We start from the raw sequence: 27,332 nt of genomic DNA on the forward strand, positions 1-27,332 counted from the left end.
AAAAATACAAATAAATAAAAGTATGAATACTTTCTGAAGGCACTGTCCAATATGAAAAACGTAGTGAACATCATCCAATATGAATGGGCTAATTAACAATGGGATTTAAGTGTTTTCTAAAGTGTATTATTATAATTGTATTATTATAATTATTATTAATAGTTGCATTATAAATAATGTGTTTTAATTGTTTTACTGCTGTTACCATGATAACTGTCTAGTAATCATTCATTTTAATGCTATAATATTATTTGTGCTATAAAGGCGTTGACCTTATTTCCGTTTTTATATATATTGTTAAACAAAATTCAAGTCTGCTAACATTTCCTCATAAAATGTTAATTATTATGACAATTGTATTACTTTTATTTTGAAGGATAATCGCCGAGCTCCTGGACTGTTCTTGCTAGGTATTGCTTATTCTTGCTGGCGGAACGGAGGTGTGGTGGTTGACACTTTCTTTTCCTCTACTCTTTGCGATTGAGCATTTTCGTCACCTACAGTAGGGTATCGTTAAATGTATTAAAATGGTATGCGCCATGGTTTCTCATAAATTGTAGATATTCTTTGTTTATTTTTATGTTTTATCTCTGTCGCAATACTTGAAGAGATTAGCGTAGTTTGTTTAGTTGGCATCGCAACAACTCACAAACCAGCATTTGCTATAGTTACATTCACAATCGTGCAATGAATTCAGCAGCAAGAGTAGGAAGTGACGCTTCGAAAAGCAGAAAAAAAGTTTTCTGTTTCTGAAGAGGGAGAAAATGCCAACTAGAAATGGTGTCAGCGATGCATACTAGCCTACAAGGTAACGTAGAACCTACTTTGCTTTTATTCATGTGTGTAGTAATGTAACAACTTATTCATGTTTTTAAACTGCTTTATGGTTAAACAAAAAAAAAGCCAAGGTGTCAATATAAGATTCCAGATTCAAGATTCATCGTTACTGTCCCCTCCCTGCTGCATATGTCAGCGACAATGGTTGCATCTAAAAAACATATCTCAATGAATCTTCATGGAGGTCCTGCTGAATGATCTAGAATTCCTATGCAGTAGTCTAGGCTAGATACAGATTCGCGTGGTTCGATATAGCTCGGATGCCAAGGGTTGCTGCACGATGAGTAGCCTTGTGCACCTCCCTAGTTGTGCCTGGAGAAGCGGGTGGGTGTACTCTAATAAGCCTAACGTTCCCAAAACAGCCCGCCCTGCGACGGCGACCTGTTTGACATCCGCAGTTTTTATGAAAGTAAAGTCATAGTGTATATAAAACAAATAATCACGACAGCTGTGATGGGAACTGGAAGTTTCTGTACAATTTTATAAATGCCTAGAGATACTTTGTTCGTTCGACATGGTGGGTTCTTTTTGTGTCGGTAAAATGTGTTATGACAGAAATGGCAGTGGAAAGGCCTTTATGCGCAAATATCGATATAATAACCATCATATCTAAGTAAACTTGGAGTCACGCGATTATATGGTGCGTGGTCGCTGGTGAACTCGGGAAATCATGTAGTTTATTAGTCTCCAGATTAAATCAATTGTGAACTAAACAGGGTGGTGAAAGTACTGTGATCTTGATTCTCCTTTCCAATAAATATCGAGGGTCTTATTCTGGTGACATGATGATCGATGCATATCATGCAGTGATTTTTATCGGCAAAAAGTCAATTTGGTGGAAACACCACTGGTGGGAAAATGCTCATACTTTATGCAAATTCTAGAGTATTCACATGAAAATCTGTCATCAATTGGATGGAAACCTAGTAATACACTCTGAAGGACCTAAAATGATGAATCCCATAGGCCTATTGGTCTTTCACAGTCAGGCCAACCCAAGCTGTAGTCTACTATTTGTAAGTCGCTCTGGATAAGAGCGTCTGCTAAATGACGTAAATGTAAATGTACTATGCAAGTAGGCTAATAGTATGCCAATTATGGAAATAGATAAATGAGACTGTCAACTGAGTCAGAAATTCACAGGTTTCAGATTTGTACCAATTTCTTTTCCAGGTTTTCGCTCTTAAAGTCACACTTTTTAAATAGAAAAACAACCAAATTGGATGTTCTAAGTCCACAACAATGCTTAAATCACATCAGGAGAACACTTTTGAGGTCTGGGTAAAAATCTAAGAAAATGTGATTTTTTTTGTGTAGTTACCCTTTAATTTAACTGTACGTTGCCTAGCACTGTGGTTTAGTTAGCATGTTTCTGTAGACCACATGAGATGGCGTTTGCAAAACAAATATTAATGCTATCATTCTGCCAGGTGCAGGCATAGGCTACTTTGTAGCTAGTTAGTTTTTGTGAAAGTTTTTCCATCTACCAGAAGATGGTTAGGCTTATCATTAGCAGCATCACTATATTTTTCCTGAACCTTAATTGTTTGAAACCTGGACGTTTTACTTCGTATTATGAAGCATGTCTTACCTTGCTTCAAAGTAGCCTACAGCCAAAATCCCAACATAGAAACCCAGAGGCAATTATTGTATAAAGATTTCCTCATATGGCTCTCCTGTTCTATTGGTTTTCAAATCAATTTTCTTTCATTGTGTAGCAGGCAAAGGCATTATCCAAGTCATATTAGCAACCCATGATAGTTGTTGCATCTTTAGAATTCCACTCTTTATACATTTCTAACGGATATGTCCATCTCAGTTCTTGAAAAAGCTCGCATGTGTGGTGAGCATTTCAGAACGGTGTTTTCCCGCAAATTGCATTTTGGAACATTTACGCGCAGGACTACCCCTGTGTGCATATTGCTGCGCTCAAAATCTGTTCCATTACCGTATTCATTGATACGGCGTATACCTCCACTACCCTACTGTGGTACGCAGGCAGCTCTTTGTTGCAGCCCTTCTTCCTGGTCTATAGCCAGAAAGTGTCCATCTGTCTGTAACAACACACCTGAGCTACTGTACGTGTCCTGCACGGTCCTGCACCCAAGAGTGGACTAGACTATAGTCTTCATTTTATTAACAGTTTAAATATGACCAGTTTAATGACAGACAATTATAACTAAGTCAATGGATGGATATATTGTTTGGCTAATGGATATCTAGAGGCGGAAAAAAACCCCCACAGCTATTTAGGCGAATTGCTGGCTAGCGGAGTAGAACACTTGGACAATTAAAGGAGAGCCGCACACCCTAGGAGCTCAGATGCAATCATTTAATAACCTAATAACCAACGTTTCTACAGACAAGCTGTCTTCTTCAGGGTATAATGACAAACACTGCGGGGTGACTAGTTTATATAGTGTCAAAGGACACACACAGGTGTCTGGAATCATGGCTGGGTGTGGCCTGATATCATTGGTTAATTCTCAGATATAAAAAATAACATACCAAAAAACATGAATGGATAGCATAAGATCATAGATGCAATTTGGCTACAATGGCCTACAAACATTTACAAAAGCAAAATCACAATAATCACTAATGGATATGCCATGTGCCAAACATCATTTCTCTTTAGAGGGTAGATTTGCATCTTACTTCTACAATCAATTTGGTCATTTAGGCCTTTCTCCCAATGAAAGAGTGGATATGATATGGACATCACTTTGATTCAAAACTATAACACACACAGTCATACATATCTCACGCACTCTCACATAGCAAGGCTGGCATATTTCTTATGCAGCGAATAGCATGCATGAATGTTTTCAGGCTTTGTAGCGTTATTTTAAGGTACAGCAGAGAGAGCAGAGTGCAGAGCATACCCTGACACAGAGGGACAGGCAGTGTCTCCTTTCATGCTTGGTCATGGTCACTGCTATTCGCTATGCACCCCAGTTGTGCAGCCAGTCGGCATTCATACGGCAGCGTTTAAAAACAGTAGAAAACAGCAGCATTTGAAAGCTGTGAGCAAGCTCAATTTCAACGGCTTTATTCCTAAATCCCAGCGCATCTTTCTATCAATGACTGATAGAGTGAATGAGTCTACCTGCTGATTCATTGAGATCAGTGTGTATGAGATCATAGATATGACATCTCATAGTGTCACGTCGGGGATGTCTTGCTGCTTTCCCTCAGTGTATCTTGAAAAAGGCAGCTGCAGTTGGATTGTGGGGTTCTGCTGATAGACTGTTTACTCAACGGTTTGTGAACTGTAGATGTTAGTGTACTCATGAGTTTGTGTGGGTGTGATGGCTGTGTAATAATGCTGTAATAACGTTGAAGCGCAACAGCTGAAGAATACTGAGAGTAGGTAGACATATTCCCTCTAACTTGGAACTAGTGCGAGGCGCGCCCCTGACATGTTTTTAATATTGATGGGATTTAAATAAGGGCACCTCTTTGTTTCAGTAGACGACTGACGGAATTTCCCCGCATGGATCTGAGTAGAGTTTGCCCAGTAAATTACAGCGCCTCGCCATACAAGATGAAAGCCATATTTGGTCGTGGAAGTAGGTGTGGCGAACAGCCTGGAGGGGGTCACAAGACAAGCTGAAAGAGAACGTTTGAGGGAGCGTTCCACATCGAGAGGAAAAAAGGCCGCATATGACAGCGGTGTGTGGTGTGCATGTGGGCTATTTGTGCAATCCTAACGCAATAATGTCCACCTTTTTGCAGATCAGTGCCCTATTTCGGACTGGATAGCACTTCTTTTCTAACGATATCGATCTACCTCTTTCTTTGACTTGGAAATATAATAGTGAGCTCAGCATAGAATGACTCAACGCTAGAGATGTATGCTGACGTCTCGGTTCGGTTGTACTGCTGGGCGCATGGATCTGGGGATAGTTGCTGCACTGGGTGGTGGTGGGTGATTGTTGGGGCATCGCAGAAACATGACAAGCACGGTAAGTGATCGGATAGCAACTTTGATTTCTTTATATATCCGGCTTTTTGATCGGTAAAAGTGAACTAAGAAACATGCAAGTGAATGGATGACATTAGTTGTAAACAAAGTTGACCATTTAGTTACATAGGCTTCTATGCATATTGAAAATGAAGATTGCTGATCAGCTGTTGATACCTGTGTGTGTGTGTTTATTGCTTAATATGGGGACTTTCTTAAAAATAGGAAGCAATGTCAGTTCCTATGACGTAGGCTATTAACCATGTTGACAAATTGAGCAGCCCTAGCCGCGCGGTTTATATTATCCTTACTTTTTGTCGTGGTGCTTTTGTAGCCAATATAGGGTGCATTGTTGTCTCACTTTGTTGTAATGTGCCATGGAATTAGTGACTGGATAATCCGTTTTCTGTAACAAAGGGCTGCCTTCTCGTAAATAGCGCTGAGCTGGCGGGGGTTGTTCAGCAAGGGTTGTTCAGATGTAGGACGCAGCATGTTGGTTTTTGGGTGCTGTCTGGGGGGGAATTCTCACCCCTCCATGTCAAATAGCCAGCCTATAGCCGACATCGAATGTGCCATTGGCTGCAAGGGTATTCGCTGTTTAAATTAAGAAACGCTCTGTCGTCTCAGGGATTAGGTAATTACGGTTGACGGTACAAACCTAGACTATATTAACGGCTTTTCCTCGGTTGGCTGGGTTAATAAACCCGACAGGGGGTTGTGTAATTCGCTGCAATGTTCGGTCCACTTTGTCATGACCCTACTAGTCTACACCCGATCGCCTACAGAAAGGTTAGGGGGAAATCGTGTTGTTGTGCAAATATTTCATATTGCAGAAACCCTTCCATGAAAAAACAACACTGCAAAACCAACTCCATATGATTTCTGCTGTTTAGCTAAATAGGCCAAGGCAATGAGTCTTGCATGGTCTTCTCAAGCCACGCCTCTCCCATTCCCGGAAATTGATAGAGGTATTTCTTCATAAAAACAGTGACGCATGCACATTGTTTTATATTGCTATAGCGGAACCGCATCTACAGAATTATTCATAACTTGGATTTCTGAAAAACCTTATCATATAATAAGCATACAGAAGAACACGCTATAATGAAACATGGTGTTTAATTCTCCTTGGCCAATGCAATAGTGTCCTCACCATGAAGTGTGCGTGGTCGGTCAGACAAGTAAATGACTGTATATATCCTGCCACAGTGCAGGATATGAGCAGCTGCAGCTGTCTATTTTAAGGTGTGTGTTTGCTAAATGGTTGCTGCCTAGGCTAAACAGTAGCGTGCTATCAGTGCATGCTACAGTATAAAATGTGTTTTAAAAGAAAAATACTATAAAACAACTACTGACTCATGTGTTGTTGTAAGTTCTACCAAATATATTTTGCACAGTTTTCGGTCACCTGTACCTTGTACAATCACTGTAGCCTACCATACAACAAGGCCTATAACATGTATACGTCTATATTATAGACAACTGTAGGCTGGCCTACTGCCCTCATCTCGGCCTTGCCTGCCTTCAGGAACAGAATAGGTGCAGCTATCGATTGTTCTCTAAGCAGCTCTTCGGTCACAATAAATAGCTCATATTATAAAAGCCACATGCTATATTTGATCCTAAAGGCCTGCAGCATTAAAGTTGTTGTGCTGAAGATGCAGCCACAGTCAACTACTGAATAGGGGGTAGCATGTGATATGCCTGAGTAATATATATGTACTGAACAAAAATATAAACGCAACAATTTACAGTTCATATAACGAAATCAGTCAACTGAAATACATTCATTAGGCCCTAATATATGGATTTCACATGACGGGGAATACAGATATGCATCTGTTGGTCACAGATACCTCACAGATAAGGTAGGGGCGTGGATCAGAAAACCAGTCAGTATTTGGTGTGACCACCATTTGCCTAATGCAGCGCGATACAGCTCCTTCGCATAGAGTTGATCAGGCTGTTGATTGTGGCCTGTGGAATGTTGTCCCACTCTTCTTCAATGTCTGTGCGAAGTTGCTGGATATTGGCGGGAACTGGAACACGCTGTCGATCCAGAACATCCCAAACATGCTCAGAGGGTGACATGTCTGGTGAATATGCAGGCCATGGAAGAACTGGGACATTTTCAGCTTCCAGGAATTGTGTACAGATCCTTGCGACATTGGGCCGTGCAGTATCATGCTGAAACATGAGGTGATGGCAGCAGATGAATGGCACGACACTGGGCCTCAGGATCTTGTCACGGTATCTCTGTGCATTCAAACTGCCATCGGTGAAATGCAATTGTGTTCATTGTCCGTAGCTTATTCCTGCCCATACCATAACCCCACCTCCGCCATGGGGCACTCTGTTCCCAATGTTGACGTCAGCAAACCGCTCACCCATACGACACCATACACGTGGTCTGCGGTTGTGAGGCCGGTTGGACGTACTGCCAAATTCTCTAAAATGACGTTGGAGGCGGCTTATGCTAGAGAAATGAACATAACATTTAATGGCAACAGCTCTGCTTGACATTCCTGCAGTTAGCATGCCAATTGAACGCTCCCTCAAAACTTAAGATATCAGTGGCATTGTGTGGGTGACAAAATTGCAGATATTAGAGTGGCCTTTTATTCTCCCCAGCACAAGGTGCACCTGTGTAAGGATCATGCTGTTTAATCCGTTTATTGATATGCCACACCTGTTATCCTGGTAAAGGAGAAATGGTCACTAACAGGGATGTAGCACATTTGTGCGTATGGTACATTTCTGGGATCTTTTATTTCAGCTCAATATAACATGGGACCAACACTTTACATGTTGCGTTTATATTTTTGTTCAGTGTACATATGCAATAGATTATGTAATAGATATGTTTATTTGTATTTAGCTTAAGTCAGACCTGGTGCAACAGTTTGCACAAGCACATCAAATATATTCTTATACAGACCAGAGGACAGTTGCATTGCGTTACATTGTATTGCATTGCATTACATCGTCACCACTCTCACCATTGAAATGTCCATCTCTTCAAACTGTAAATTCAATTGCAGAGGGGTCTGTATCTTTGTGCATTGGGAAGATGATCGTAGTATACTCTGCACAAACACTATGCCCCTCAGATACGCATCCAGATTGTGATTATCATTATGTGTTGCCATGGCAATGATAGTGATGCCCAGAAAGATTTCCACTACAATAAATGTGCCTTTTGATCTCGTATTATAATTTTTTACTCTTAGGTCGACTGACTAGCTGTGACGGAAATTGAAAATGTAATATTTTTCACTTTTGGCCTTTTTTTCTGAAGAAGGTTATTGTGACTCATAGTTGTTCTCTCTCATTGTCCTGTCTCTTGCCTTTCCCTTTTGACGATGCAGGAAGAGGATCAACGGGTGACAGGTTCCCCTTTTGTCCTGGATGATTCGGAGACCACTGAGTCAGAGCCTCAGTGCAAAAAGAGCAAGTAGGCTGCGTTCCCTATATGGTGCACTACTTTTGACCAGGGTCCATAAGGAATAGGGTGCCAATTGGGATGCTTCCCAAGTAATATTTTGCCACAGGGCTATTCCACGGTAGCATAATGAGGCTGAGACTCAGATTAAAATGTATTAGGGCTGTCCTGACTAAAAACAATCTTGATCGACCACCATTCTATTGTTCGTCGAAATTTTAAAACGTGTGTTTTTCCCTGTATACACACATCCTATGTGTTTTTAATCAAATCAACTATATTCACTGAGCTTGTCTGATGCTATTAAGCACACTGTTTGATTAAATAATTAAGACACACAAATGACTAGAGGGAGTCCGACCATCAATTTGTTTGATTGTGCCGGGCCGGGCTCAGACTTGCTGTGTTTTAAAAAAAAGACTGTGACTAGCACCCGTTATCTTTCTCTCCTCCCTGCTGCAGCGACCACCACAGTGTTGCTGTCACGTTCTGACCAGTAAAGGGGTTATTTGTTATTGTAGTTTGGTCAGGACGTGGCAGGGGGTGTTTGTTTTATGTGGTTCGGGGTTTGTTGGGCTATGTGTTTATGTAGAGGGGTGTTTGTTTAGAGTGTTCTGGGGTTTTGGTTAATGTTCTATGTTAGTATATTTCTATGTTCTAGTCTAGTCTTTCTATTTCTATGTTTAGTTGGTGGGGTTGACCTTCAATTGGAAGCAGCTGCTCCTCATTGCTTCTAATTGAAGGTCTTATTTAAGAGGGGTGTTTTTGTCATGGGATTTGTGGGTAGTTGTCTCCTGTTTAGTGTCTGAGCACCTGATAGGACTGTTTAGTGTTGTTCATTTGTTTTGTATACGTGATTTGTTTGTTTTTCCTTCTTCACATTAAAAAGAAGATGAGTATACACGTTCCCGCTGCATTTTGGTCTGATCCTTACGACACTCGTTACAGTTGCTGAAGCTGCAACATAATTACAGCCATTTCTGACTGAAAAGTTGTGTTACCCGAAATCCCTAATTTCATAATCATATCAACAAATTGGTTATAACAAACTCCAAACACCGTATCAGAAAAATGGATGCAGAGGACGTAACAAATATACTCGAAACAGGGGAATGTTTACTGGTTGCTCAGGAGGTAAAGGGGAAGTCAGATGTGTGGAATAAATTTGACTAGTTGTAGAAAATACTGGAGATCTAGAAAAAGAAGGTAAGGAGCAGGCACTGCGTGCATATTATGTGTCTCAAACTGGTGCTGTTAGATTACAATATCATTTTTCAGACCGTTTGGAACGATGTAAACAACACAAAATAAATTATAAGCCTACCAGAGAGTCTGTTGTACTGTTTTTTTTAAGCCTCTATTACAGAAAAGACAAAGTGGTCGCATGGAACAGTATATTTATTGTTTAAGCTAATTATTCAAGGCTCGCTTTATTTTAAAATTAAAATGCTTGATTGCATTTCAAATCATGAATGACTTTTATGCTGTGTGATGACTTGAACGAATGAATGAAAGATTGATTGATACAGTAGCCTATATAAGTATTGAAATACAGGCTTAAGTAAGTTAAGGTATTAAGATTAAACAGGATGCCCTTTTAGGCCTACAGCTCAATGGTGGTAATACATTTTATTTGTCACAGGCGCCGAATACAACAGGTGTAGACCTTACAGTGAAACGCTTACTTACAATCCCTTAACCATCAATGCAGTTTTCATAAAAATAAGTGTTAAGTAAAAAATAGACAATAAAAGTAACAAATAATTAAAGAGCAGCAGTAAAATAACAGTAGCGAGGCTATATACAGGGGGTACTGGTACAGAGTCAATGTGCGGGGGCACCGGTTAGTTGAGGTAATATGTACATGTAGGTAGAGTTAAAGTGACTATGCATAGATAATAACAGAGAGTAGCAGCAGCATAAAATAGGGTGGGGCAATGCAAATAGTCTGGGTAGCCCTTTGATTACAAGGCTGCTATTCTAAGCATAATAATGACATTACTTATTATTTGAATAATGATGATGATGATGATGATGATAACAATAAGAAGGAGATCAAGAAAAAGGAGAATCATTATTATTATTTTAAATAATATTTTTGAAACAGTGTACATTACACTGGAGTGTCAGAGTGCGCTCAGATTGTGCTCTGGGCGTTCGTAAATTCAGAGCGTTGTCAGATTGTCCGTTTTGTAAATTCAGAGCGTTTCGCTCTCTGAGCGTTTAGAGCACACACTGGACACTGGCCGAGGAGTTGGGTTGATCCGAGCGTTCTGACCTCACAATGGCAGTCAAGCACCCAAGCTAACTGGCTAAACTTGGCTAGCTTGCTAGCTACTTCCAGACACAAATGAGAGAACACCCCACTCTGACCATTTGAATTGCCTTAGCAGTGGTGGTTTGGCTGTTTTCATGTTGTCTAGAGCGTTGGTGACTGTAACTGTGCTGCTAGCAACAATTGAATTATGTTTTTTCTGCCGATGTTTACTGACACCTGTCATATTCAATGGGTGTTTCGCGTTCGTAAATTCATCAGTTATTCTGCGGTCTGGCACATTCAGACGAGAGTGCTCTGAAATCGGAGTAGATACCCAGAATGAATTCACGAACACACCCTAAATAATTTAGGGTGTTGTAATGAACAAAAAAAGTGGAAAGCCTTTATTACAGAAAGCAAAGATTAAAAACAGCCGAATTTGTGAAATTGTCATTGCGTGAGACTTGGCTCTCACGGAATCAGTAGGTTATTAAACAATCATTCAAACAGAAGCAGGATCTGTCTTATTTCTGCAGATATATATGGATGATTTATAAAGCCAGGCATATTTAACATTTAGGCTATTGATTACAGACCTAATTAAGATGGTTTCCTCACTTTTCTTAGACAATAAGGCAAGAGCTGTTTTCTCGTCTCCTAACTCTGCTGCTGCCTCCGCCGCATTGTTCTCAACACCTGGTTAACATTGCTATAATGCACATAGCAACATGGTCTAGGAAAAGACGCCAATTTAACAGCGCACTGATGTGTTTCAGAACCGCGGACAGCGACCACTATCCAACGTGGGAGAGAGCGCATTTGTTAGAAAATAATATTTTTATTAGTGATGCACCATTGTTCTTATTCAATATAACCATATACAATTTCAGTAGCACGTTTTGGAGTGATAGACTGTGCATTCCTCATGGCCTCCACAATGGATCAGTCCACTCAGACAGACGTGAATCAGACAGGTGTCTTTGCTACTGCTCGAGTAAAGAAATCTCAGTCTGCCAACAGCCTATCGACCAAACAATCGACCAGTCGACTAAATGGGGTCACCCCTAAAATGTACGTCAAACAAAACCAATGATTGCGAAGTTAAAGAAACTATGCAACTCTTTGGACTACTTAAAACAAAAATTCTGCAGAACATTTTACAAAAACGTATTTACTTGGGGTGTACATGCAAAGTTTGGTAACAGAAAGACGGCACAAAATGTAATGGAAATTGTTAAAAGTTGTCCTTGTGCATGGAGTTGTGTTGTTTGTTTAACTTTGCAATCATTGGTTTTTGTTTGGCATACATTTTAAAGTGAAAGATCTGAGTCTTGGCATCACACCTGCTTAATGTTCCATCTGAATTATCACTGCCCATGCCAATATCATCATGTTCAATGTTGCTGTCCAAATCCTCTCTTGAATTTATCTCACACTCCACATATACACACACGCTTTCATTCCCACCCAACCCGATACATTTCCCTGGTACTCCATTGTGTTGGAAAGGCCCCCAGGCCATAGCAGGTTTTCACATGGCTGCAGGCAGCTTTTACAATAGGACCATTAGGACCCGTGTTTTCGACCTTTCTGGACTGCCCTGTAAAACATGCCTGACCCCTCTGGTCTCTTCACAGGGTGTCTCCCATAAATGAATGAGGCCAGTGGACATCCAGACATCTCTATCATCACCAGCAACCTCTCAATACACCAGGAAGAGGAGTTAAAGGGAAGAAGATTGGGTTTTGTCTACGTTCAGTCCAACTCCCTGGCTGTTGGTTGCACATGTGGTTTGATGATTTCTATTCAAATATGCAACACCCTCTCCTAGGGTGTGCTCTGTAAACATTATATTCCTTTTGTCTTCAGATTGGGCCAGTTAAAGGGGACATTGGTTGGTGGTTTGTGTGGCTGGGGGACTGTTATGCACCTAGTACCCCATAGCCCACCTCAACCTCGCCCCGTTATTCATGCTAGCCATGAGTTTACCACCCCAGCAGAAACCCAACAGTAAGAGAACAGGCAAGCGCATCTCATTTTTCAACGACCAAGGAGTGGCGATGAAGGAGACGTCCTCTCAGCAGCATCCAGAAGGTTCTTACTACGCCCTTGGTGCCCCAGCCTCAGGGCCTGGTCCTGGGCAGAGTGAGGCTGCAGGCACCGTCACCTCCACAACCTCCAACCCAGAGGCCGCCCATACTGGTATGTACCTCAACTCAGTGATATTCAGCCCAGAGAAAGGAGACCAGAGTCGGGGACATTACCAACAGACTGTACCCATGAAGTGGGTTCACCAGGACCCAGCAGCCCAACCGCAGCCTCCACAAAGAACTGGGAACTGGACACAGGGTGTCACTATGGCTAACTGGGGGCAGAACTTTGCTCCGTACCTAGGGGGTGTCGGTGACTCACGTTCCCAGGTCCAAAATGCCTTTGTCAAGCAGCAGATCCGTGAGGGGCCTTCACCCCTGCAGCCACAGCAGCCCCAGCCCCCTAGTAGGGCTGCAGAGAAGCAGCCGCCCCAGCAGCAGCAGGTGGTTAACCCGAACCCTCTCCCTGCTGGAGGAGAGGCCTACAGAGACATTAGGGATGAGGCCAAGGCTCACAGTCTAGAGTGGGAGCAGCAACAGCAGCATCATACCTCCCAACAGCAGTCCCAGGCGTTCCCACAGACCCTAAAACCTGGTGCTCTAAACGCCCAGCAGCACAGCACATCCAACCCTGGGGGCAGCTCCGTGCTTCAGCCCTTCCAGCTAGCCTTCGGCCAGCCCAAGCAGCACCTAACGGCTGGCTACTACCAGGTGTTTCAGGGGGGCAACAGGACTTTACCCAATCTGAACTACACACAACAACCCCAACAGCATCCCCAGCCCCAACAGCATCCCAAACAGCATCCCCAACCCCAACAGCATCCCCAACCCCAACAGCATCCCCAACAGCATCCCCAACCCCAACAGCATCCCCAACCCCAACAGCATCCACAGCTCCAGCAGCAGCTGCAACAGCATGAGCAGCAGAAAATACAACGTCAACAGCAACAAATATTACAGCAACAACAACAAATTCAACAAAAACACCATCAGATGCAGCAGCAAATGGTTCAGCAGCAACAGCAGAAAATACAACAGCAGAAAATACAACAGCAGAAAATACAACAGCAGAAAATACAACAGCAACAAATACAACAGCAACGAATACAACAACGACGCCAAATACAACAACAGCAATTGCAGCCACAACCACAACATGTACTAGAATATTACCCCAGCAACCAGAACCCACCTACCCACCCACATCCTCTCTCCCAGCCGCCCGTGTTGGTGCACTCCCAGGAGACCATTCCTCCACCAACCCCCCCAGACCTCAAGGAGACGTCCCCAGACTCTCCACACATTCCCCCCCCCACAGACCCCCAGTTCCCCCCCACAGAGACGCAGCTCCAAGCTCCCCAGCTCCAGCTGCAGCCTCGACGGTCCAGGAGACTCTCCAAGGAAGGTGGACCACCACCAGTTGACAACCCTTTCGTAATCCCATCTGATGGGGCCCAGAACGGGGCCTCTGAAGGGCCAGGTGGAGCCCCCAAGGTGGAAGAGGTCCACGCTGCCCAGTTGGCCCCTACAGGGGTCATTCAGAGCACATGCAGGAAACTAAGGGTTTCCCAGGAGGTTAACCTGGTGACACTGGCCCAGAAAGCCTCAGAGATGGAGTCACTACCGCCACACGTCGTCAAGGTAAATATTGCTGCATGTCCTGGTGCTTGTGGTAATGCTTTGAAGGGTATAATGTAGTTACATGATGTAACAGGGATATCCAACCCTCAATTTTAACTAGGAATGGGCCCTGTTATCCAGATATCTGGGTATCTGAACAGAAGTTAGTATTCGATTACTTGAGTGTTACGTTCTGGAGAAAAAAATGGTAGGCCTATTTTGACAATGAAAAAGCTTATTTATGAATCAAATTAGGTTTATCCTTTTGAAATTGTTACCTACAAGGATATTATACCATGACATACCAACATTTTGAGTGTCATTTTTAATAACCATGCGCTGAGCTACTGCTGCACATTTAGCGCTCCAGCCTACCCTGACATATGCTTTTCTCCCCACTTCAAATAGCAATTACAGGCACGCACCTAACAGAGTTTCCACAAGACCTGACACAGACCAATGCAAAACACTCACCAGAAAAACTTTTCGTAACAGAATCAGTTCACGGCGGAAATCACTTATCTTTCACTGTTGCTTTTAACGAGGGAAAACCAATTATTATTTTTTTTTACTATCTGGCTATGCTCAAAAATGTCATGATATTATTTAAATATTGTCAAATGCACACCCCTACTTCTAACCCAACTTTTCACGCATGCACTCAGTTAAAAATCTATTCAAAAACACAGTGCCGAAGCGTTATTGGGCTGTAGGAGCTGCGTTAATAGGAATCTTTTCTAGATGTTAAAACATTCATTTTGTTGTTGTTTACCTGGGTATAATTGCAGAGGGATTATGGCGCCCTTATCTAGAATTACAACAAACGGAAAACCTTAATGCATCTGCCAAGGCCAACTGAGTCAGAAATGATGTTTATGAATGATTTAGCACTTTGCTGAGCGGAATAAGCAGTCATCAAGCCAATAGAGACACAGTAGAACCGATTTAGATTTTTCAGGACAGAACATTACAGTGCATTTTGTTCTGTTTACATTTCAGTCATTCACGGTCTTCAGATACATTTGGTAGATAATAAGCACTGCTCCTGATCTTTTTGTGTAAAGAAACTGCTAGGAGAGTTTTGACCTATTACTTTATAATACATTACAACATGGTGAGTGGTGATGGTATTGCTGGGGTATGCAGCCCTGGTCTTCCCCTACGTGACTGTGCAGTTACCTAGTAACGGTGCACTCCCACGTGGGTGCCTCGTGCCTTACCATATACATTATAAAATAGGACCGCTACATTGCTGAATGCTGACTGGACCCCATTTCACTCTGCACTCCTCCCCCATTCATTCCACCATATGGCTGAAATTCCACCCCCTGGGGGAACTCTGTTGGGGAGGGGTACAGGCAGTAGAAGCCAGGGGGGGCCGGTGTAGGGGGCCCGGGGTGCAGTGCTCAGCAGAATGTATGCCTCTCTTCCTCCTGTCCTGGTGTCGGGGCTGGAGGCTTGACTTTTCCACAGTGAATAGGGCTCCAGGACCAGGCCACGCTCACTCACTCGCTTCAGCTGATCAAACACTCCACTAGGGATGAGCGACAACCTCACTTCATTTTAGAATGTTTATTCAGGGAATGGAAAGTCACTTCCCGGCAATATACTTCTGTTAGCTTCCGGGCAGTATAATTCTGCTGAAACAGGTTTTCCATACCTCTACTTCAACACGACAATACAAAGGTAATACATTACGTAGTGAGGAATAGCTATGGTTGCTCATTTGATCTGTAAAGGAAGCCTGTTCAGGTATGGGATGATGTGTGTATGTGTCTGTCTCCTCAGCAGGAGCAGCCCCACAGGCCCTGGAGCCCCCAAAGACCAGCGCCACGGCGAGGGACCATGGATAGAGATTCAGGAGGCCACAGCGCCAAGCGGCCTCGTGATGAGAGCATGATGCCCCTGGTCATCCCTGTGTCAGTCCCCGTACGGAGGCCAGACCCCCTCTCATCCTCATCCTCCCCAGACAGGGAGCATTCTATCCTGGGCACAGGCTGGCCACAGCGCCCCACGCTCCAGGACATGACCAGCATGGACCGCAAACCCTCCGTCATCGTCACCCGCCGACGATCACTCAGGAACTCTCTAACGGACAGCTCAGGACAGGTGGGTCCAGCAAGTCTTCCCCTCACACCTTACTAAGGAGCTTGGTTCATACCTCCTTCTCCTATAATCCCTCATATCTTGCCACCATCTTCTCTCCCACTCCCCCTTGTCCAGCACCCCACTCTCCCCTGGTTCCCCCATGTTCTCTCTCCCCCCTTGCCCTCATTCCGAACCTCCCTCCCCCCTGCTGCCTCAGATCAGGTCAAGCAGATTAGCAGGGGTTATCCACACTATTGATGGAGATATAGCCTGCTACTGTACTGTACATCTATTAGGGAATATGTACTATACAAGTACCATGGTGGGGGTGAACTGGACATGTAAGGTATGGGAGGATAATTCTACATATTGTAGAATGTATCCTCTCTCTTTAGTATCTGACCAGATAAACAACTCACTTACAATACATCTCTTCTTACTAACTGGTGTATGCTAGTTTGGACATTGGAACAGTGCTGTGTTGTCAGTTATGTAAGTATGTTTGTATTGATGTTCTACCTCCTCCTTTAGAACGGCGGAACCCAGGGAGGGAAGGACGACGACGACGACGGCAAAAAGTCCAAACGGCGTCCCCGGCCCGAACCTCTCTTCATCCCTCCTCCCAAACCTGGCACCTTCATCGCCCCTCCTGTCTACTCCAGCATCACTCCCTACCAGAGCCACCTCCGCTCCCCTGTCCGGCTGATTGACAACCCCCTGACCATGCCCCCCTACACCCCCCCGCCCATCCTCAGCCCTGTGAGAGGGGGATCAGGTCTCTACTTCTCTACCTTCCTCTCCTCTGCTGCAGCTGCGGTCTCCAGCCAGGGTCTGCCTCCACCCATAACACCCAAATCAGCCACACGCAGCCTGCTGAGATCCAGTGAGTACCACTACCTGGCGTCCTACTGGGGGTTGTAGTTCAAAGATTGTTCTATCTAAATCCTACTGGGATTTGTAGTCCAAACATAACTCAACCTGGGTCTGACTAGGATTTGTAGTCCCAAACACATTCTACCTGGGTCCTACTGAGGGTTGTCGATCATTTGGCACCAGTTTCCCAGACACAGTTTAAGACAAGTCCTGGACTAAAAAACACTTTCAATGGAGATTCTTTCATGCTTTTTAGTCCAGGGAAAGGCTTAATCTGGGACCTGGAAAGCAGACATTATGGTTTGAACAAGCTGTGCTCAGAATGATCTGTAGCAGTGGGAGTTGAACCATAACATTGTTCTTTCATATAAACCTTTCTTGAGTAATATGCATGAGGTTAGCTCAGTTCCTCAAAATCTGCGCTTCTAAATATCTTCTGCCCTAAGAAGATAAGGAGGAGATATAAGGATAGTAAATTAAAAGTTCACCCAGCAGCATACTGCACTGCATCCCACTGCTGGCTTGCCTCTGAAGCTAAGCAGGTTTGGTCCTGGTTGGTTCCTGGATGGGAGACCAGATGCTGCTGCAAGTGGTGTTGGAGGGCCAGTAGGAGGCACTCTTCCTCTGGCCCCCCAAAAATATCCCATTGCCCCAGGGCAGTGATTGGGGACATTGCCCTGTGTAGGGTGCTGTCTTTCGGATGGAATGTTAAACGGGTGTCCTGACTCTCTGTGGTCACTAAAGATCCCATGGCACTTATGGTAAGAGTAGGGGTGTTAACCCTGATGTCTTGGAAATTTAGCCAATCTGGCCACCTAATCATCCCCAGCTTTGAATTGGCTCATTCATCCCTCCTCTCCCTTGTAACTATTCCCCAGATCGTTGCTGTAAATGCGAATGTGTTCTCCGTCAACTTACCTGGAGTAATGTTTTTTTGTGTTTTTCAGACAGCGTTGACATAACCCCACCAGTCCTCTCTGCAATCGGCGAGGCCACTCCAGTCAGTATAGAACCGTGAGTACAGAACACAAACTAGGGTTGAATATTTTCCTGAAAATCTATACATTTTTCTTCCAGAGAAAATTACAACCGTCTTTGTAATATCTAGGTATTCCCGTTCAATATGGACAGGAATCTACTGATTTCCTGTTGTATTTGTCACAATTTAATCATCTCAAAGTTCTGTCAAAGTCACCACACAATTTGTTGATGTAGCATAGTTTGAATATAGACCTAAAGTATTGTGAAGTTATTAGCCTACAGCCTAGTTAAAATTACATTTGTTTTAGCTTACCTTTGACTGAAAGATGACAGCCAGCTTGTTGGCCCTTTTCTCTCCCCTTGCACCTGGCTCAGGGGGATATCGGAAGGTTGAGGTTTTTTCTTTATGATAACTCGCTTATTGTGGTGACTTTGTCACAGGGAACACACCCGATTCTCCGTTAAACAGACAAGAAAATAGGCCTACACTCCAAAAAATGCTGGGTTGTTTGGATGACCCATCTGCTGGGTTCCAGGCATTGGGTCACTTAGTTGAGTTGTTTTCTTCTAAAAGGATCCAGGTTGAGTTTTCGATTCTGGGTTATTAGGATATTACCCAGTGGGTCAGATCAGAAGACTGGAGGAGTGGCTTAGTTGGGGTGTGGTTTTCAGATAGTTATCGTTGGCCCCCCCCGTGAGAGTCACTTTTCATTCCGGGTCAGCTGTTCTGTTGTATTGTTATCTCATGTTAAGTTTGAACACTGACACGTTTGTAGCTTTTAACGAGTATTAGTTCTACAATGTTGGGATAGTTACCACTTTGTTACAATATGTAAATAATAATGTTATACATTTTATATTTGAATATGTAAAGTGCAAAATATTAAAGGAACATTTGAATTTGCAGTGTACAAAGTTAACATGATGAACTGGAATGACATATACTCTCACGAGTGGCCAAAAATATCTACCTGAAAGACACGCCCCTAATAGGCCACGTCTCCTGAAAATAACCTACGGATCAGAATAAAAAAGTCCCAGCTGCTGGGTCAATGCTGCATTAAAGTGAATATAAACCCAACTAATGGTTCAATTAACCTGTTTGGGTAATGCAAACCACCCAACATGTTGGGTTATTCACGTAAACCCAACTGGCTGGGTCAAAATAACCCAGTTTGTGTTCTGTCCAATATTTACCCAATATTTACCAGCTAACCCAAATTGGGTTGTTTTTAACCCAGCATTTTTTGGAGTGTAGTAGCAGAGATTCAGCACCATGGATAGTGTGGTTGACCAAATCCCTACAAATCTGACTAGTCAAGCCCGTGCACTCGCTTTTGTTGTAACATCTTGGAAAGCTGTTGCAAATGTCTATTTCCTCGAGCACGTTTGTGGACACAATGTACCAGACATTTTGTTAAGTGAGTAGCTGCAGTTTATATTTTGAAACGAAATGCAATGGGGAAACAAAAACTATTGTTTCTTATTAGACAAGTCCATTTAGTCTTCACCCAGATCAGCTTATACCAGGGTTAGTTCAGGAGGCAATCTTTGTGAAAGTTGCAGATAGAAATGTAATGAATACAACTGCCGTGATTCTTTATTCTACATAGGCCTAATATATTTCTCTCTGAACGTTCTACAACGTTGTGCCCTGCTGAATGCGCCCCAGCTAGCCCACTCTGCGAGGAAGGAGGAGGGGCCTGAACTGAGCTCGCAGTCTGCAGGCCTTTGCAATCTGTGCACAGGCAGGGAGCAGGCAAAATAGTGGCTGCTTTCCAGACGGTTTCCAAAGCAGCCATTAGCTATATTTGGAGTATCCTGAGGGTAATCTGATAGACTTACAGCATCATTTTTACCCTGTAGATTTGGGTGCAGAGATGAATTTCTTAATGATTAGCTTTGGCTTATTTCTGCAACACAGCAGACCCCTAGGTAGCTACATGTCTGGATAAGAACATTTATTCATGTGATATTTCTTTAAATAGAACATTTACAGTAGTTACAAAAGCTTCCCTGTCAATGAGAATATGATTTAGAGCCCTCCAATTTCAAATCTGGACCTCGAAGCCAGTTCCAATGCGTTTTTCCATTGTTCCCCTCTAGTCAGGGACTGATTTAGACTTTGGACACCAGGTGGGTGCAGTTAATTATCTGGTAGAACAGAAAACCAGCAGGCTCCGGACCTCGTAGGGTAAGATTTGAATACCCCTGATCCCAGAGTGTTAGCCATATCATGGCTGTATCCTCCACAGACACCAGAATGGTGAAGGCTATGCCAAAGCAGGGCTACGATGGTACCTCATGCAAACAAATGTAACCCCTCTCTCTGTCTTCCCAACCAGCCACTGACTGTACATTCTGTCATCTCAGGCGTATAAACATCGGCGTCCGGTACCAGGCAGAGGTTCCAGAGCTGAGGCAGCGTTCAGCGGCCAAACACGACCATCACAAGGCTGAGCTGGTCTGGGCTCCTCTCCACGACCTGGAGGCTAAACCTGGACACCATGAGAGAGGTAACAGACTAACATATCAGCTGACGCAGCTTTAATACTCTGTCCTAATACTGTCAATAATCAGGTTGGTATTTGTCAAATTTAAATGAGTCTCAGTGAATCAGACATTCAGTGGTGATTTGAAGAACCCAATGGCAACAATGGGCTGATCACGCTATCTCGATCTTGATCCCAATCTCTCTTTCTTTCTCTTCTTTCTTTCTTTCTTTCTTTCTTTCTTTCTTTCTTTCTCTTCTTTCTTTCTCTTTCTTCTTCTTTCTTTCTTTCTTTCTTTCTCCTTCCCTTCCTCCCTTCCCCCCTCCCTCCCTTTCTCTCCCTCCAGTGGATGACCTCATGCACCTGTCATGCTCCAGCGCTCTGCACGGAGGAGGGACCAATCAGGAGCTGGTGCTGCACTGCCTGTACGAGTGCAAGGGTGACATCATGGTGAGCAATGCATGACGGGTCATGTAAGACTGAGAAGGGATGACCGGGAGGGGATGAGAGCTGGGTTGTGTTCATTAGGGCGCACTGTAGCGAAATGGGTTGAAAAAGAAAGAGTGTTTGTTATTGGACAACTGCAGATGGTGTCTGTCTGTTTGTGATGGTTATCATCCGTTTTGTGTCTACTGAGAACAACCGCGGCTTTAGTGGGTGTGATTTAACTGGACGCAGGCTGTGTTCCAATATCCTACTAGAATAACAGCTAGCTATACCACCTCCGAATGTATACACACAATGCATTCATAATATAATAATATATGTAGTTTAGCAGACGCTTATATCCAAAGCAACGTACAGTCATCTGTGCATACATTGTACGTATGGGTGGCCCCAGCGGGAATCAAACACAAATGGTGTATGGTAAGGGGTGGGCAGTGTAAACAGCTGTATAAACTGTGTGGTGAATATGTAACAGGTATGATACAGCACAGGGGCTATTGAGTTCACTACTCCCCCTAGTAGCCATGTTCTCCTTAAATCTATGTAGGCAAGACAAACCTATTTTCACGATTTCACAATCATCAAAATCAATAAATCGTAGCACGTTTTTGGTCTTCTTCAATAGTTTTTACCTGATTTAAGTAGCATCCTGTTGAAAAATTAGGCTTACACAGTTATCAGTTTTTATGCATATCCCAATGCTGGGATAGTTATCACTTTGTTACAATATGTAAATAATAATGTTATTAATGTTATATTAAAATATGTGATGTGCAAAAATATTCAAGGATCAGTTTTATTTGCGGTGTACGAAGTTAACATGATGAACAGAATTATGTTTACTCTCACAGGCGGCCAAAAATAACTATCTGAAAGCCACACCTCTAATTGGCCACGCCTCCTATCAATTAGAATAAAGAAGACCCAGTTTCTGGGTCAACGCAGCATTAAAGTGAATATAAACTTAATTAATGGTTAAATTAACCTGTTTGGGTAATCCAAACAACCCAACTGGCTGGGTCAAAATAACCCAGTTTGTGTTCTGTCCAATATTTACCCAGCGCTGGGTTACAAGCTAACCCAAATTAGGTTGTTTTTTTACGCACCATTTTTTTTTGTGTAGTAGCAGAGATTCTGCACCATGGATAGCGCCGCGGTTGACCAAATCCCCCCAAATCTGATGAGTCAAGCCCGTGTACTCGCTTTTGTTATTGTAACATCATGGAAAGATATCTATTTCCTGGAGCACGTTTGTGGACACAATGTACCAGACATTTTTGTTAATAGTGAGTAGCTGCAGGTTATATTTTGTGTCTCGGCCAGAGCCATAAAGATAGTTTGGAGATTGCCTTCAGTAACTGCGTTGAGTTCACATGTAGTCTACACAAGATGTGATTCAGCTGGGCACAGACTAGGCAACGCTTCCTCCTTAAACATCCATCGCCCCCTCAGCATCAGCCAGATCAGCTTACACCAGGGGCCTGTTCATTAGTGCACAATGTAGCAAAAGGCTGCTCAGTTGAAAACGTTAGTTTGTGTGGTGTAGTAACACGTTCTTTCCACTGTAGGGAAATTAGCCTAATATAAAATAATTCCCAATGTCAAAATAATATCATATTTCGATGTAAGATGAAGCACACTCACTGTTTTTTACAACAATTAAATAAATGTATTACTACTTTAACCATGGAGACTGTTTAGAAATGCGCCAAAACACAATTTAACGGGCATTCTAGAAAGAGCTCCCATAATGACTGTGCCCATTCATTCGGCCGCCCTAATCTGTGTGTTGTTTTGTTATAAGATATGCCCAGTGCTCCATATGTCCAATGTAGAAAACACATATACACTGATACAGTATACACACACACACACACGATCCCTCTTACTCACACTGGAGTAAAGGTCACATATGTTCAGCAGAGTGTTGAGAGAGCGAGTGAGACATTGAGTTAGAGGAAGGGAGATGGAGAGAAAGATAGAGGAAGAGGGCTTTATGGTAGTGGCACCATGTTGTTGTCAAGGAGACCGAGGGTGGTTATCGGTGTGTGCGGTGCGCCCACTCTCTCTGTCTCTCTCTCTCTCTCTCTCCAGTATCAGGAGGCGTGCTGTTGCTCTCTTACAGTAGCTCTTCGGGTTAATCCATCCCATCACAATTACCAACAGATCAGCTTCAGTATCAAAGAATCACTCAGTATCAATATCAAGCATTACTCTGATCAGTGTCCGGTGTGTGTGCTCTGAAAACCAACCAAGTAGCCCTTGATTTCAAGTATTGCTCAATGTCTCGTGAGCTGTTGATCGACGTGTTTACTCTTGAGAGTTCATTTGTGAACGATTGGGTTGATAATGCTGTTCTTGGTGTTCAGGGAGCGTTGGCCTTCCTGCTGTTGAAAAACCCCGTCTTCCCTAAGGACCACCGTCTAGGAGACTACCACTACTCAGGTTTGTCATGTCATCGATTAAGACACTATCTGTGCAGTGTTAGTTATATGGGTACTGGTCATTTCTTACTGTGTCTTCTGGGTTATGTTGTGTGTGTGTGTGTGTGTGTGTGTGTGTGTGTGTGTGTGTGTGTGTGTGTGTGTGTGTGTGTGTGTGTGTGTGTGTGTTGCACGCGCCCTCAAAACTTGAGACATATGTGGCATTGTGTTATGTGCCAAAACTGCACATTTTAGAGTGGCCTTTTTATGTCCCCAGCACAAGCTGCACCTGTGTAATGATAATGCTGTTTAATCAGCTTCTTGATATGCCACACCTGTCAGGTGGATGGATTATCTTGGCAAACGAGTAATGCTCACTAACAGGGATGTGAACAAATTTGTGCACAGACTTTGAGAGAAATAAGCTTTTTTTGTGCGAATGGAACATTTCTGGGATCTTTTATTTCAGCTCATGAAACATGGGACCAACTCTTTACATGTTGCGTTTATATTTTTGTTCAGTATAGTAGCAGGGATGTCTCCAGAGCTCCTCTCAGCTTCAAGGCGTTCCGAACGAGTGTGCTTGCATACTCCCTTAAAAATACCTTTGCTTGAAAAACGAGAGGAAAGCGGCAATAGTACTGTTTGTCCATATTGAGATGCCATAGTCAAAATAGGGAGAATTAATCTAAGATGACTCAAGCAATCTGTCATTCATTTTCACGTTTTTGCCGAAGAGATCTTAGTCGCCCAATTCTACATCTAACTATGATGTTTGGTGCAGTCCCTACTGTTAACCAATCAAAGACGAAGGGTCGTAGACTTCGGCTTACTTACAGAAAAAATGTTGTGTACCCGAACAGCAGGCAAAACCCTAGCCGAATTCCATCATGAACAAAAATGGCCCAAAATGTTGTCATAACATATGCACAAACTCGACCGAACTGTTTCGGCTAGGAAGCATGCCTTTTAACAATGGCAGCTGAGGGGGGGGGGGGGGGGGGGGGGGTGCTGGAATGGGAGTGTAGTGAGAGCAGGGGGGGGTGGATGGGGGGGGTGTAGTTGGGTTTGTGGCGTGTGGTTAATCCCAAGCAGAGGACAGAGAACCATTGTTTATCCAACCAGTCGTGTGCGTGTCCACCCTGTGCATACAGAAGCAGACAGTCACCAGTCAGTCCGTCTAACTCTCTCTTTCTTTCTCTCTCAGGGTCAGACAGCTGGACCTCAGTAGAGAGACGTTACTTTAACAAAGGGATCGCTGCCTATAAGAAAGACTTCTTCATGGTCCAGAAACTGGTATGTGCCAGTCTGTGTATATATCTATAAATGGCATGGGCTGCTCAGTGCTCACATGAATAAGTCAACTGAGGGCCTTGCTTAATCTGTTCCCATTCACCATTCCTACTTGGTTACTGTAATATGCTGCAAAGGTTACTGAGAGGTTGCCTCTGTCCCCCAAAAAACTCCCAGGTGAGTCATTTTTTTCAGGAGGATATACAGTACCAGTCAAAAGTTTGGACACACCTACTCATTCAAGGGTTTTTCTTTATTTTGTACTATTTTCTACATTGTAGAATAATAGTGAAGACATCAAAACTATGAAATAACACATATGGAATCATGTAGTAACCAAAAAAAGTGTTGAACAAATCAAAATATATTTGAGATTCTTCAAAGTAGCCACCCTTTGCCTTTGACAGCTTTGCACACTCTTGGCATTCTCTCAACCAGCTTCATGAGGTAGTCAGCTGGAATGCATTTTAATTAACAGGTGTGCCTTCTTAAAAGTGAATTTGTGGAATTTCTTTCCTTCTTAATGCATTTAACCCAATCAGTTGTGTTGTGACAAGGTAGGGGGGTATACAGAAGATAGCCCTATTTGGTAAAAGACCAAGTCCATATTATGGCAATAACAGCTCAAATAAGCAAAGAGAAACAACAGTCCATCATTACTTTAAGACATGAAAGTCAGTCAATATGGAAAATGTCAAGAACTTTGAAAGTTTCTTCAAGTGCAGTCGCAAAAAGCATCAAGCGCTATGATGAAACTGTCTCTCATGAGGACCACCACAGGAATGGAAGACCCAGAGTTACCTCTACTGCAGAGGATAAGTTCATTAGAGTTACCAGCCTCAGAAATTGCAGCCCAAATAAATGCTTCACAGAGTTCAAGTAACAGACACATCTCAACATCAACTGTTCAGCGGAGATATTTAGATTTGTTTAACACTTTTTTTGGTTACTACATGATACCATATGTGTTATTTCACAGTTTTGATGTCTTCACTATTATTCTACAATGTAGAAAATAATACAAATAAAGAAAAACCCTGGAATGAGCAGGTGGGTCCAAACTTCTGACCGGTACTGTAGTTGAGTTGATGATTTTGTGTCTTCTGCTCTAAACCTTGTAATGGGCCTAGATATGAAGTGTGTTTCTGTCTGTGTCGCTGGTACACAGGTGAGCACGAAGACAGTGGCTCAGTGTGTGGAGTTCTACTACACCTGTAAGAAACAGGTAAAGATCGGTCGGAACGGCGCTCTGATCTACGGAGACACGGAGCCACCTGAGAGCAGGAACACTGATGAGGAGCTGGACCTCAAAGTGAGTTGATTCACTACCTACATAAGGACTTCATAACACATTCATGGCCCATATCTAACACATTCATAGCCCGTACATAGTCCATTCATAAGCATGTCCCATATATATATATATATAACCCCAAAGTGAGTAAAATCATGTCACTCCCTCAGCTAAATAAAAAGCATCATAAAAAAACATGAGCTGGAGCACACCCAGAGAAAATGATTTAGTGTAGAGGTGCTGACTCACTCACAGCCACCCATTTTAACCTTGGACACAAGTTGTGATTTGTTGGTAAGACTTTAATTGAGGGCAACCTATATACGGATTTAACCCATTCATAACAGCATTGCATACGTATTTCATAACATGTACTGTGTAGGATACCCTGTTACTGTACAGCATACTGTATACACAATCCTGAAAGTACAATGAAACGCATCTCTGCATCTCCCTACCAACAGAAACAACACTACATAAACCATCTTTCTACAGTGACACTCTTTCTCTCTTGCTTTCTCGTTTGGGCAAAAGTCTGTCCTCTCTCCTCCGTGGCCCAGAAACCAATAAGAGATCGAGGAGTGGGTCAGATCGTTAGTAGGCAAACGGAAAATGGTCCTCCCCTCCTTGATAGCCTCCTTTTGGCGAGGAAGCAAATTGTTTTTACTTATCCTTTTATCTATGAAATGTCTTGCACAACTAACTTAATTTGTTTTGAGCACTTTATGCATTTATTTTGGGATCCACCCCTGTAAACGTAGTTTTCCTAATGACGCACGAGTGGAGAAGAAGGAAGTGAGCAAATCTAATTGAGAAAATACCTCTCTCTCTCTTTCTACCAACAGTGCTCTCAGAGATTAGAATCTCGGAAGGAATACGAAGATAACAGGAAGTGGGAGGTGTCAGCTGACAGGAAGCAGTGGGGCTCCAGTCCAAGCAGGATGACACAGAAGGTACAGGCCACTGAGGGCGTGAGTGGGTGATGCAGGGGACCTGTGTCTGTGTGGAGGAGCATCTCCTCCTGAGTAGAGGAGACACTGACTAGAAGATGAATGAACATGGATGTCTGTGATATTTTTATTGTTGTGTAATCAACACCCCATGCAGTAAACAATATTTGCACTTTTGAACTTGCCTTGACTGAGTTCACAGTAGAGCCGTGGCGAGCGACACCAAGCTACGGTGTTCTTAGGTCTGCTGCCGTCTAGTGGCGAAATACTGAACAGCT

At 43.2% G+C, this 27,332-nt stretch overlaps 1 protein-coding gene across 2 annotated transcripts in view; it reads left to right on the plus strand.

Annotated features, from left to right (window-relative positions):
• The first annotated feature begins 436 nt into the window (after window positions 1-436).
• Window positions 437-27,332, plus strand: part of mideasb (mitotic deacetylase associated SANT domain protein b) — a 32,054-nt gene continuing 5,158 nt past the window's right edge. The window contains exons 1-11 of one of the 2 annotated variants that reach the window (XM_014195448.3): window positions 437-808; window positions 12,141-14,234; window positions 16,002-16,322; window positions 16,833-17,184; window positions 18,122-18,188; window positions 20,529-20,671; window positions 20,994-21,097; window positions 23,464-23,539; window positions 24,725-24,813; window positions 25,979-26,122; window positions 26,950-27,057. In XM_014195448.3, coding sequence (XP_014050923.1) covers window positions 12,474-14,234; window positions 16,002-16,322; window positions 16,833-17,184; window positions 18,122-18,188; window positions 20,529-20,671; window positions 20,994-21,097; window positions 23,464-23,539; window positions 24,725-24,813; window positions 25,979-26,122; window positions 26,950-27,057 — 3,165 coding nt within the window. In that variant the 5' untranslated portion in view covers window positions 437-808; window positions 12,141-12,473. Of the gene's footprint in view, window positions 809-4,426; window positions 4,806-12,140; window positions 14,235-16,001; window positions 16,323-16,832; window positions 17,185-18,121; window positions 18,189-20,528; window positions 20,672-20,993; window positions 21,098-23,463; window positions 23,540-24,724; window positions 24,814-25,978; window positions 26,123-26,949; window positions 27,058-27,332 lie in introns of those variants that run through there. The other variant, XM_014195440.3, reaches the window with a different exon arrangement.

The sequence above is a fragment of the Salmo salar genome, chromosome 01, assembly GCF_965601325.2.
Source record: "Salmo salar chromosome 01, fSalSal1, whole genome shotgun sequence".
NCBI lineage: Eukaryota > Metazoa > Chordata > Actinopteri > Salmoniformes > Salmonidae > Salmo > Salmo salar.